Raw genomic sequence first — 13,664 nt, 5'->3', positions numbered from 1 at the left:
GTTCAAAATCATGTAAGGTCTCATAAGGATGAATTGTTCCTATTATTGCAAAGTTTGATAACCAAAGGACGTCCATGTAAAAATAGTGGCAAAATAAACAAATATGACATTTTGAAAACTTCTTTATGTACTTAAGAATTAGAAGTTGGAATGCACTATCTTAAAGTATGGCCCAGGACAGAAAGGTGCACTTGGTGCTAAACACCAGAATAGTCCAACTGCACTGCAAGACTTCCATTTTTTTAAAATTCCTGTCAAAAAAACCACAAGCTTCCATAAGGTCAAGAGCAGCACATCCTATTTGCAGGCTTGCATCAATTTTCAGGAGAGTTCTATCAGTTGAAAATCAGTTTGAGAGCTAAATAGATGATAGAGATTTTTACAATTTAGTACCACAATATTAAATACTGTTACACCTCTCATAACTTTCTTTTGAACTTAAGCTAGCAAAGATATAGCAGTCTTCATTTTCATTATGCTCTAAAGTAGACACAATGCTAATGACATGCTGTTGAGGGTGTGGTGCTGCACCTGAATTGCATGGGCTTCAGTGAGAAATGTGGCAGATTTGCACAAGGACCAGCAAAAACTGTCTCAATACCTGGAACAACTCGCTGAATCTTTTAACTAAACTCCAAGCATTGAAGCGAGATTCTCACTAGGCAGCTAAAAACTGACTGTTAAAGGGGATGATTTCTTGTTAATAATCTTATTAACTGCACATCTCATCTCATTAATATGCAACTTTCAATCCAAACACAAGCAAGCTGGCACCGAGAATTCTCGACATGGAAGTCAGAGCAAGTAATTGGTGACTTCAATTCACTGCTTGCTGCAATGTTGGACACCAGACATCATCTCAGGGCATATTTCATTTAGCACCAGCCACACACAACCCATATTCACAGAAATTGGAATCTGAAATGGCAGTTGCTGAGAACCATCATGGTTCATCTCCAATCCACTTACAATATACTTCTGAACTTCAATACTACACTTCAGGATGCAATTGCAGCTATCACTGTAATGTTGTAGCAAGGACACTTTTTCGGTGCACAGTACTGCCACATTGCCTTGCTGTTTAATGCAGACAAAGCTAAAAACCCTTGCTATGTTTGTCAGTGTTCCTCAGTCAAGTCTTTGTCCTGGCAGAGTAAGGGCAGCTTCCAGTATCAATGAAGGGATTTGAGACTCAGGGTAGTCAGAGTCAGGCTCCTCTCCAAATAAAATGTGAGGAACCAAATATTGGGCAGCTCACCATCCACCTCGACTCTTTTTGTCCATTTGTAGGCTGTTTTCTTCATGGAAGAGAGACAGAGAGAGTGACAGGTAATATGGGAGATGAAAATGGGTGGCAAGATTTTATTTTTGCTGCGGATGGGGAGGTGTCCTGAATGAGTAAGGAATGCACATGGCATGTCAGATTAGGGTGGAGAGAAAGAGGTAAAATGTTGTAAGCAATCACTAAGATGGTAAAGCATAATCTTTGGTTGAAAGTGGGTGCAGTTGCAGAGATAGAGTGAATGAGAGGTATTGGATACAAATGATGGCATTTATACTTGAAGAATAGATAACTGACCTTCTTCCTGAATTCCTGTTACAATCCTTCAGATGGCTGAGACTGCACTGACCCATGTGGCAACCTTGGATCAGGTTGGCATGGTCTGTCACAGCCTCCATTGCCAGTCCTGAGGGAGAGGATAGCCTGAGTTTCCAACCTCCAAGAACGCCTAACCCTTCAAAGTAGAGCAGAAATTGCACATGTGCTGTGTCCTGAAAAATTGTTCGGAAACATGCAAATCAACTCTCGACTGATCATGTTCATCCAAGTATTCAACAGACTTTTAGAGATGGCACCAATGCCAAGGATACCAGTCCGTTTTGGGATATTTTAGCAGAGGTGAGTTATTCTGGATATATCATGTGGCAAAATTGGGTGAGAGGGCTACTGTTAGGTAGGTAGTTGATGAGCCATGTTTAGTAAGATGTGGCAAGAGATCTTGGCCTTGCAACAAGAAGACTCATCACCACCTTTGACATTTATTACTTTCAAGATTATGAGCAGTACGTACCATGTACAGAACACATTAAGGCAGACTGCTAGTTAACAAAATCTATTTAATCCCTTGCAAATATCTAATGAGATATTGTACTGGGATTACAGTGTTGTAAAAATAAAATTTGTACATTTTGGTTTGTTGCAGTAACATTACTTGCAGCACACAAACTAACATCACAGTATATCATTACTATTAACATTGATGACCCGCAGTGCAAGATATTGGGTAATATTTATAAGGTGATGCCAACAATGGACATTATAATTTTACTTAGACCTTTATGATTAGTGAATTAATTAGTGAACTTTGAAAGGGTAAAAATACTGAGTGTTGAGTAGGTGGGGTGGTACTAAGCCCAGAAACAAGATAAGCTGCTTTGCCCAGTATTTCTCTAAACTTAAATATGCAGATGCTGGAGTTCTGAAACACACACACAAAAATTAGAAATTACTGGAGAAACTCAACAAGTCTGGTAGCATCTGTTCTGAAGGGTCATTGAAGTCAAATGGTTAACTTTGTTTTCTCTCCCTCAATGTTGCCAGACCTGCTAACTTGTGCCAGCAATTTCTGTTTTTCATGTGTCCCATGATTTCCAAATGTGGGTGAGACACACATTCATTTGATTGGGACTGGGATGAACATATCTGAAGTGAAAATATTTGTAGGTCTACTAGAAAATATGTGGTACAACGTAAATTACTCTTCCCAAACAGCCATGGAAAGGTTAAATTTAGTTAGAGACAAAAAAATGTAGACGCTGGAATCCACCAAGGCAGACAAGCAGGGGACTGGAAGAACACAGGCAGACAGCATCAGGAGGTGGAGAAGTCAACGTTTCGGGTATAACCCTTCTTCAGAACTGGGGGTGGATGTAAGGGGAGCTGCAGGTAAAAGGGGGGGGGGGGCAAGGTGGGGATAGATGAACACAGGTAGAGGGTACGACCTGTTTGAAACCTCGACTCACATCCCAGCTCCCCTCCCATCGATCCTTCCTTCTTGCCACGAACCGGATTCACTCTTCCCATCGACCAACCAGGTCGTACCCTGTGTTTATCTATCCACATCTCACCCTTCCCCTCCCCACCCCTTCCACCGCCTTTATCTGCAGCTCTCTCCCTAAACCCCACCCCAGTACTGAAGATAGATTACTTCATATTCTGATGCTGCCTGGCTTGTTGTGTTCTTCCAGCTTCCTGCTTGTCCAGACTGGAAAGGGCGAATGAACTATTACTTTTCTATAATTCCATATTAACGTTCTGCCCCAGAACCGAAACACACACAAAAGAGGCAAAACCATCGAACCGCCTGCTGGGTACCATCCAACCACGCATGCGTCGTGCCGGCTGAGACGCAAGACTGAGTCCAGGCAGGCGCAGTACAGGCCCGACCGACACAGGTTCTGGGCAAGCGCAGTGCTGCCAATCCGGACCGGGGCGGGGGGGACGAGTCGCCGCAGTGGTCAACATTGAGCAAAGTGAGTTCCGCGCAGGCGCAGTGCTGGGTGGGGTTCCTGCAGACGAATGTAAGTGCTGATAGCCGGTAGGTTGCGTCTATCACTGATGGATCGAGTGGCGGTAGTGAAGTTTGGTGCGGTGGCTGGAGCTGGCATATGCGTGCTTTTTGGAGGCGCCGTGCTAGCGCAATATATCTTCACCTTGAAGAAAAAAGCGGGCCGCAAGACCAAGATCATCGAGATGGTGAGTATGTGGATTTAAGGCTGAGCCGGGGTGCCCGGTACTTGCTGTTCACCCCGCGCCTGCGTGAGGGCTCCGGCTACCGCCGCAGTCACAAAGGTGAGGCAAGTGCCGGGGTACCACCACCTCACAAAGGCCAACCCGCACACACCGGAGGAAAACAGCCACCTTTCCGCGACAGTAGAAGCCTCGGTAGGTGTGAGGCAGGTGAGATGCCGGCTGAGACGATCCCGTCACCGGGGAAAGGGGGTGGCGGGAGCGCGGGGAAGGACGTCAAACGGCTCCGGGGGTTGGTAGGTGGAAGGACTCTTCCGGCTACTCCCGCCACGGGCGAGGTAGAAGTTAGAGACTGATGTTGTGACTCCTGCCCCAAGGAGTTCAGGAGTTGTGTTCAGGTGACCTCATCCTCGGAAGGAAGGTGGGTCAGCTCTCCTGGCGATCACTAAACCGCATTGAACATGATTGTTTCTATCACATAGCAGACTTGTAAAACAAAATCAATGTGATAGATACACTTGAACTATCGTGATTAGGTCAGCTACCTAGATTGCTGGCATGCGATGCAGAATGACACCAACGTTGTAGCTTTAAACCCCAACTCTGTGCTAGTTCACGGGGACATGCCTCTGTGCCTTGTCCCTGGCTTAAGGGAGTAGTGTGTTTCCAGCTTCATGTAATCAGTTGTCCTTATGGTCTCTGTTTATCGTAATTTATGGACTGTGACTCCTAACCGACTGGCCTACTCCACCTTCAGTATTTTCTATGTTTCTATGCAGATCTGTGTTACAGTTCATTGCTGATGGAATATGCAAACAGACAGTGCTAGTTGTGATACAATTGTAGTGGAAATTAGCAAAGACATTTTTCAAAATAATCTTTTAAATCATATTCCAGATTGCAAGAAGTTGCTTATGTTATAATTAACAGCATATGACATAGGTGGTTACAGGTAATTCATATTCCTGTGAAAGTGGTACCTCAGTTTCCTAAAGATATTTGTGCATTCACTGATGTTGTTGGAGCGCCTGTGTGATTGACACTTTTTGCTTAATTTGTGCATGGAAAGTTATTTTTGTTTTGGTCTCTGCCCCTCCTTTCATTTCAGGCTCAGGTCTGTGGCTCTGGCTGGGCAGAATATTTAGTGCCTGCCTTTAATACAATTTTGCTTTTATTGATTTTTGTTTTGTATGCTAATATAAACATTTGAATATTTTAATAAGAAAACATTAGAAACTATGTAAACTCAGGAAAAGGACAGAAAAAGTGCTAATAGTGAAAGTTACTGTCACAATGTAATAGCATTGAACTTTACATTATGTGACAATATGAAATGCATATTGTGTAATTTAGAAATGCTACTTCACAATTCAGTTCTGAAAAACTACTTCAGGAAATTTGCAATAGTTTTACAGAAAATTGCGTTCAAAATTCTGCTCCATATAAAAGTACTTCCACAATGTTGTTGAGCTGGGAGTTTCAGCATTTTGACTTAGCAATGATAAAGGAATAGTGATGTGCGTTTTGAGTTCAATTAATGTATAATTATCTTGCTAATGAATCAGAGACACTAATCAACTAACCACGTCTTGAGAAGTGATAAAAGAGCTGAAAACATTACGGAATGCTCTAAGGTGCTTTATTAGAACTTCTTAAACATGTTTATCACAAGGTACTTACAGGTGAGGCACATCATTTGAATTAATATTGGAATCAGAACTATTAGAATACAGAAGGTCATTCAGCCCATCTCGTCTGCACTGGGCCTCCAAATATGTAGTTCATTTTGTGTGATTCTCCAGCCTTCTCCCCAAAATAGTGCACATTTTCTTTCCAGCTAACAGTCTAATTCCCTTTTGAATGTTTCAACTGCACCCACCTTGTTGCAGTCTCTGGCTTATGTTCCAGACATTAATCACTTTAAATCTGTGCTGTTTTGCTCTCAGTCCACTTCTGAAGGGAAACAGCTTTACCTAATATATTCTGCCCAGTCACTTCCAAATTATTTTAAATAGTTCTATCAAATTGTTGTGGTTCTGTTCGCTGAGCTGGGAATTTGTGTTGCAGACGTTTCGTCCCCTGTCTAGGTGACATCCTCAGTGCTTGGGAGCCTTCTGTGAAGCGCTTCTGTGATGTTTCCTCCGGCATTTTTATAGTGATTTGTATTTGCCGCTTCCGGTTGTCAGTTCCAGCTGTCCGCTGCAGTGGCAGGTATATTGAGTCCAGGTCGATGTGCTTATTGATTGAATCTGTGGATGAATGCCATGCCTCTAGGAATTCCCTGGCTGTTCTCTTTGGCTTGTCCTATAATAGTAGTGTTGTCCCAGTCGAATTCATGTTGCTAACCATCTGAGTGTGTGAATTCGACTGGGACAACACTACTATTATAGGACAAGCCAAATAGAGAACAGCCAGGGAATTCCTAGAGGCATGGCATTCATCCACTGATTCAATCAATAAGCACATTGACCTGGACCAATATACCCGCCACTGCAGCAAAAGCTGGAACTGACAACCGGAAGCGGCAGATACAAATCACTATAAATGCCGGAGGAAACATCACAGAAGCGCTTCACAGGAGGCTCCCAAGCACTGAGGATGTCACCTGGACAGGGGACAAAACATCTGCAACTCAAATTCCCAGCTCAGCAAACAGAACCACAACAACGAGCACCCGAGCTACAAATCTTCTCACAAACTTTGAGTTCTATCAAATCACCTCTTTGTTGCCTTTTCTCCTTCTCCCAGTCTTAACTTGTCTAATCTGTATTTGTGACTACTGTTACATGTCCCAGGAGCTGTCCTGGTGAAAGTTTCATACAGTGCAGAAAATATTCTTGGAGCAGAACTGGATGTGCCACTACAGTCTTGTACAGGTTAAGCATAACCTCTATGTTCCTGCATACTATCCCAGTTAATAAAGCCCAGGATACTGTTATTTTCTATTAACTGTACTTTCAACTTGTCATTCCAGTTGAAATGAGTTGTGCACATTTGCATTCAGGTCCCACATTAAACATTAAATGCCACCAGTATGTCCATTCACCAACTGTTTGTGTAATGGCCTGCATCGTCACCCTTGATAAAGGCAGATACAAAGTATTTACTTAATACCTCAAATATGGCTTCTGCCTCCATGCAAAATACCCTTTTACGACTCTAACTATTTATGAACCTATGGAAAATTTTGGTATTTCCTTTTATGTAAGCTGCTAGTCTGTTTTCGTACTCCTTTGCTTCTAACTTCTTTCTTCACCTCCCCTTGAATCTTCTATTTTTTTCTGGTTCTTGATTGTATTTTTTGAGACATTTATCATTAGCAGGCTTTTTATACTTTATCTTAATTTGGTCATCCAGAGAAGCTCTGACTTTGCTTACCTTGTCTTTCCCTATTGAGGGAATATATCTTGACTCTGCCAGATTACCTTATCTTTGAAAGTAGCCTATTGTGCAGCTGCTGTTTCTCCTGCTAGTCTTTAGCTCCAATTGATGCAACCCAGATCCTTTTTTATCCTGCTGAAATTGGCTTATCCCCAGGATATTTTTCTTACTGTTGTTCTTTTCCATAGTGAGTCTGAACCTTATGATACAATCATTCCCGTGCCTGAAGCAGTCTTCTGTGATCTTGACACGTTTGGTCCATCACGTGACCAAGAACCAGGTCTATCAGCACCTCTTTTCTTATTGGACTGGAAACATACTGCCGTAGAACATTTTCCTGAACACACTCTGATTCCCTTTTAAATTAGATTAGATTAGATTAGATTAGACTTACAGTGTGGAAACAGGCCCTTCGGCCCAACAAGTCCACACCGACCCGCCGAAGCGAAACCCACCCATACCCCTACATTTACCCCTACCTAACACTAGGGGCAATTTAGCATGGCCAATTCACCTGACCCGCACATCTTTGGACTGTGGGAGGAAACCGGAGCACCCGGAGGAAACCCACGCAGACACGGGGAGAACGTGCAAACTCCACACAGTCAGTCGCCTGAGTCGGGAATTGAACCCGGGTCTCAGGCGCTGTGAGGCAACAGTGCTAACCACTGTGCCACCGTGCCGCCCCCAAATTATGGGGAATGACTGGGATTATTACAATCCCAGTCTGTACTTGGGTAATAAAGTCTCCCATTATAACTACTCTATGATTTTTACTTTTCTAATTATTTGGCAATTTTTTTTCTATCAATCCTTTTTCTTAGTTTATGGCCAGTAGATAATATCTAGCAATGTAATTGCACACTTTTTTTGTTCCTTAGCCCTAGCCAAATAAATTGTCATTGAATATGCATGATCACATGTGTTATAGAATGTTGCAGCACAGAGATACAAGGTAAAAATTTAAGTCTACATCTTAGGGAACTATTCCAATAACAGTCAATTATGAAAAGAGTGTTAGAATGCTGGAAAACAATCGGATTGCAAAACCAGCCAAAAGCAAAGACTGCTCAATGCATGAAATAGACAGGATTTGCAGACTAACAGGTGATGCAAAGATCAAAAATTAAAACCCATCAACAATATCTATGTTCTAAGTGCAACATTTTACTTGATTATTTTAAGTATGAATCATCTCTCAGAAAAGTCTTCAATCAGATTACTTTAGTTGACTGTTCAACTACGATTCCTCATAAGAGTCCTGTTTCTTGAGGACTGGAATGTACTGGGTAGTCAGTATTACCACCCTTTACAGTCTTTGCTGAACAGATGGTAACCAAGAATATTTAGTACCTAGTTCAAAGAAGATTGAAATCCTCTATATGAGTGTGCTTCCTAATCCTAGGTATGGCACAGTAATGAAATATGTAAACTGCAGCTTGAAGCAAAGTCACTTTTTGAACAATTTTTGAAAGTATTATTGCTATATAGACTTTTGATAGATGATTTATACTTTAAAATGCTGTATTTAGAACATGGATATTGTCGATGAGTTTTAGTTTTTGACCTTTTGCATCACCTGTTAGTCTGCAAATCCTGCCTATTTTGGACATTGAGTATTCTTTGCATATAATAGGTTTTGCAATTTGCTTGTTTTCCAGTATGCTAACAAATCATCTTTCTTAGTTAACGATTGGAGTAGCTCCCCAAGATATTGACTGTTAATTTTCACCTAGTGTCTAAATGCTCCATTGTTGGTCTGTTTCATAACACATGCAATTATCACCAAAAAACTGGATTTAATTACCAACTATGCTTTTTAAAGGTTTCAGTTTATTCCCTTTCTTTTCTACTTTTTTCATAAATATGGGAACTTAAGAAATCATAAAACCCAACAATAAAATTCGTCATTGGAATTTTTAAGCTGGACTTTGAAACATTTATGTTCTCTACCTTAAGTATTGATGTAAAAGTTTGGATCTGTATGATTAGTTAATTATTTTATGATATTTACTTAGCTTTTATGATTGAAAGCAAAATGAGTTTAAGTACCAAGTAAACAGATTTGAGGGAAAAAGCTGAACACAAAATTGTGAATATTTTGGGTTTTTTTTTGCAACTATAAAAGTGTAACTTGAGTGTTGGAAACAGATATAGAACAACAAAGCAAACTGTTGATTATGCTTAAAATGCAGCTGGTGATATTGCATTGACTTTTTACAAAATACAGTTTCCTTAAACTTGAGCTGTTTATATCTGTCCAGTTTATGGGATGGTTCATATTCAGAAAAATATGATTTGGATTTGTTTATCTCAATTAGTTGAGCTATTTGCAGCTTAAAATATCAAGTTTGTTTCAGACACTAAGATGTTAAACTGAAATGCTCACTGACGTTTTCACACTCCCTTCTATTTGTGGTATCATGGCACTGCATTAAAGTGATTGGTTCTGCTATTTTGGGCTGTGTTTATATAAAGGCTTTGATAATCAACAAAATCTTTCCTATCACTTCTGCAGATTGCAGCAAGGACAGCCTGATAGAAACCTGTGCTCAACTTGTGTTGTAAACTACTTGCAGGTAAAGCATTTGCAATATAAGTGCTTTTGCAAGCAATTCACATTTCTGCAATTTGAGCTTAGACCTGAAAGGTTTTCAAGGAAGTAATTTATTTGGTTATTTCTCTGTTAGTTTTATGCAAGTACTGTGGCTCTGGATGTTGTTGGGCATCGCTGTCGTGGCTTCAGGACTGAGTCAAGGGTTAATGAGGAGAAAATGTGCTGCAGTGCACACACAGGTATCTACTGAACAAAATAAAATCCATTTTCACCTAGTAGGTTGCCAGTTTTTGTGCACTAATTGCTTAATTAGTTTTTAAAAACATGGTACAAAATCAGTTTTCAAAATAGTGTGTGTATTATCTTTTTTGGATGCTTTCTTATCCAGGGGAGGCAAGCCTTATAATTACCAAAGCCACTGAATAGCGTAGAGGTTGCAAAAGATTGCCATGTTGAATGTGGATCAGCTTACTGCCCTTGGCTTTCCATCAAGGACAGTCAATGGACACACAGTTGCTGGTGTTAGAGGAATGTTTTCTGGAAATTTCAGCTGGAAAAATTGCAGCACGTCTCTCTTTCTCAAGTACTATATTTATATGCAAAGATGGTTTGATCCATTGGTTAACTAGTTTACTTAATCATCAGATCTTTGTAATGATGCATTTTCCTAAAGTATTTATGCTGCATATTTCTTTAAAGTCTTTACTCTGGTTCTAAAGCCTGCTGTTACACTTATGAACCGAGGCAAACAACGTTGCTCGAGTGTCCAACTATATGAAAGCTGCTTTCAAAGGACTGACAATCAGATAGGAACTTGTATAAATGGCAGCAGTTTGCAAACGTTCAATGCTGGAGTGTAGGGTTACAGTGGGAATTACTGTCAGCCTGAAACAGATACATTTATAGAATGTGTTTCTTTAATGTTACAAACACACTCTAGTATATTTTATTCAAAAAAGCAACATTTGGGAGAAATGAAGCATACAGTATATTTGAATATTGTATACAATCCTGTTCTTTGCAGATCTGTGTCAAAGAACAAAAACAATTTACAGCCCAGGAACAGGCCCTTTGGCCCTCCAAGCCTGAGCCAATCCAAATCCACTGTCTAAACCTATCGCCCACTTCCTATGGATCTGTATCCCTCTGCTCCCCAGCTACTCATGCATCTGTCCAGACACACCTTAAAAGAATCTACCATGCCTGCCTGTACTACCTCTGCTGGCAACGCATTCCAGGCACTAGCTCCCTCTCTGTAAAGTACTTTCCACTTGTATCCCCCTTAAACCTTTCACCTCTCACCTTGAATGCGTGACCTCTCGTTATTGAATCCCTCACCCTGGGAAAAAGCTTTTCTCTATCCACTTTGTCTATATCCTTCATGATTTTGTAGACCTCAATCAGGTTCCCCACTCAATTCCTTTTTTACTAATGAAACCAATCCTAGCACCTTCCATACCAGGCAACATCCTCACAAACCTTCTCTGCACCCTCTCCAAAGCGTCCACGTCCTTTTGGTAATGTGGCAACCAGAACTGTACACAGTATTCTAAATGCAGCCGAACCAAAGTCTTGTACAATTTTAACATGGCCTGCCAGCTCTTATACTCAATACCCTGTCCGATGAAGGCAAGCATAGCATATGCCGTCTTGACCGCTCTATCCACCTGTGCAGCCACCTTGAGGGTACAATGGACCTGAACTCCCAGATCTCTCTATTCATCAACTTTTCTCAAGGATGTACCTTTTACAGTACAGTTCAGGCTAGAATTAGATTTCCCAAATGCATCACCTCACATTTGCTTGGATTGAACTTCATCTGCCACTTCTCCGCCCAACTCTCCAGTCTATCTATATTCTCCTGTGTTCTTTGACCGTCCCCTATGCTTTCTGCTTCTCCACCAATCTTTGTGTCATCTGCAAACTTACTGATCAGACCAACAGTGCCCTCTTACAGATCAGTTATTATATCACAAACAACAGTGGCTCCAGCACTGATCCCTGTGGGACACCACTGGTCACCTTTCTCCATTTCGAGAACTCCCTTCGACTATTACTCTCTGTCTCCTGTTGCTCAACCAGTTCTTTATCCACCTAGCTAGAACACCATGTGACTTCACTTTCTCCATTAGTTTACCATGGGGAACCTTATCAAACACTTTAAAGTCCATGTATATGACATCTACAGCCCTTCCTTCATCTCGGTCACTTCCTCAAAGAACTCTATGTTGGCAAGACACAATCTCCCCCTCACAAAACCATGTTGCTTATCACTGATAACCCAAGTATTTTCCAAATATAAATTGATTTCATCCCTCAGTACCTTGTCCAGCAACTTTCCCACCACTGACATCAGGCTCACTGGTCTGTAGGGGGACAACATTAACAACCTTCCAGAGTTGAGTGTGTTGCTGGAAAAGCACAGCAGGTCAGGCAACATCCAAGAAGCAGGAAAATAGACGTTTCGGGCTGGAGCTCTGCTCCTTGGATGCAGCCTGACCTGTGCTTTTCCAGCAATACACTCTCAACTCTGATCTCCAGCATCTGCAGACCTCATTGTTTCCTTAGCAACCTCCAGTCCTCCAGCACTTCACCTGTTTTTAAGGATGCTATCAAAGATATCTGTCAAGGCCCCAGCTATTTCTTCTCTCGTTTCCCTCAGCAGCCTGGGATAGATCCCATCCGGTCCTAGGGATTTGTCCACCTTTAATATCCTTTAGCCTACCCAATACATCTTCCCTTCTTGTATCAACGTGATCCAGAGTAAACAAACTTCTGTCTCTAATCTCAGCATTCATCATGTCTCTCTCGTCAGTAAACACTGATTCAAAGGAATCATTGAAAATCATTTGGGCGGCACGGTGGCACAGTGGTTAGCACTACTGCCTCACAGTGCCAGAGACCCGGGTTCAATTCCCGCCTCAGGCGACTGACTGTGTGGAGTTTGCACGTTCTCCCCTTGTCTGCGTGGGTTTCCTCCGGGTGATCCGGTTTCCTCCCACAGTCCAAAGATGTGCGGGTCAGGTGAATTGGCCATGCTAAATTGCCCTTGGTGTTAGGTAAGGGGTAAATGTAGGGGTATGGGTGGGTTGAGCTTCGGCAGGTCGGTCTGGACTTGTTAGGCCGAAGGGCCTGTTTCCACACTGTAAGTAATCTAATCTAATCTAAACTAAAAAGTAATCTAATCTAATCTCACCCATTTTCTCAGGTTTGACACAACACCTTCCTTCCTTATCCTTTAGTAGACCAACCCTTTCTCTAGTTACCCTCTTCTCACAAATGAAGCAAAGGCCTTGGGATTCTCCTTAATTCTGCTGGCTAAAGTTATTTCATGACCCCCTTTAGCCTGCTTGATTCCTTGTTTAAGGTTGGTCCTACTCTCCCGATATTCCTCCAAGCCTCATTCTATTCTTAGCTGCCTGGACCTTGTGTCCTAAGCACTGATTTGAGGACTGCATCTGTATCCTCTAATTACATTACAGAGGAGCTTAGGTTTGATCTAGTGGGTGAATGGAGACTCTTCATCAGAGTATGGTGCCAGCTGGCAAAGATACAACTCTATTCCTGCTGTGTTTTTGAGTTGATTGATCCTCTGAACTTTTCAGTTCAGCTTGTCTTAAATTTGGAACCTAATTATTGTATTTTCCATTGCCCTCGTGTTATCACTTTTCTCTCAATTCCTGTGCCTTTACTACTCACAGAGCCAGAGTCATACAGCATGGAAACAGACCCTGTAGTCCAACCAGTCCATGCTGACCGTATTCCCAAACTAAACTAGTCCTGCCTGCTTGCACTTGGCCCATATCTCTTATTCACTTAATTAACCAAATGTATTCTAAACATTGTAACTGTACCCACATCCACTACTTCTTCTGGAAGTCCATTCTACACCTGAACCACTCTGTGCTTTAACAAAAAAATTGCCCCTCATGCCTTTTTAAAATCTTCCTGCTCTCACGTTTAAAAATACGAGTC

General features: G+C 41.7%; 2 protein-coding genes across 8 annotated transcripts in view; one reads left to right on the top strand and one right to left on the bottom strand.

Annotated features, from left to right (window-relative positions):
- The window catches only part of bbs9 (Bardet-Biedl syndrome 9), a 562,903-nt gene extending 561,217 nt beyond the window's left edge, over positions 1 to 1,686 (bottom strand). The window contains exon 1 of the mRNA XM_060822953.1: positions 1,580 to 1,686. The gene's annotated coding sequence lies outside the window, so the exon portion shown is untranslated. The remainder of the gene's footprint in view (positions 1 to 1,579) is intronic.
- A 1,745-nt stretch (positions 1,687 to 3,431) lies between these two features.
- LOC132812414 (cytosolic 5'-nucleotidase 3A-like) overlaps positions 3,432 to 13,664 on the top strand; it is a 29,191-nt gene continuing 18,958 nt past the window's right edge. Inside the window, exons 1-3 of one of the 7 annotated variants that reach the window (XM_060822939.1) lie at positions 3,433 to 3,534; positions 9,651 to 9,711; positions 9,823 to 9,928. In XM_060822939.1, coding sequence (XP_060678922.1) covers positions 9,827 to 9,928 — 102 coding nt within the window. In that variant the 5' untranslated portion in view covers positions 3,433 to 3,534; positions 9,651 to 9,711; positions 9,823 to 9,826. The other 6 variants (XM_060822938.1, XM_060822945.1, XM_060822941.1 and 3 more) reach the window with 6 other exon arrangements.

Source organism: Hemiscyllium ocellatum, chromosome 4, assembly GCF_020745735.1.
Source record: "Hemiscyllium ocellatum isolate sHemOce1 chromosome 4, sHemOce1.pat.X.cur, whole genome shotgun sequence".
In the NCBI taxonomy this organism is placed as follows: Eukaryota; Metazoa; Chordata; class Chondrichthyes; order Orectolobiformes; family Hemiscylliidae; genus Hemiscyllium; species Hemiscyllium ocellatum.
This window is presented reverse-complemented; position numbering and strand designations above follow the sequence as displayed.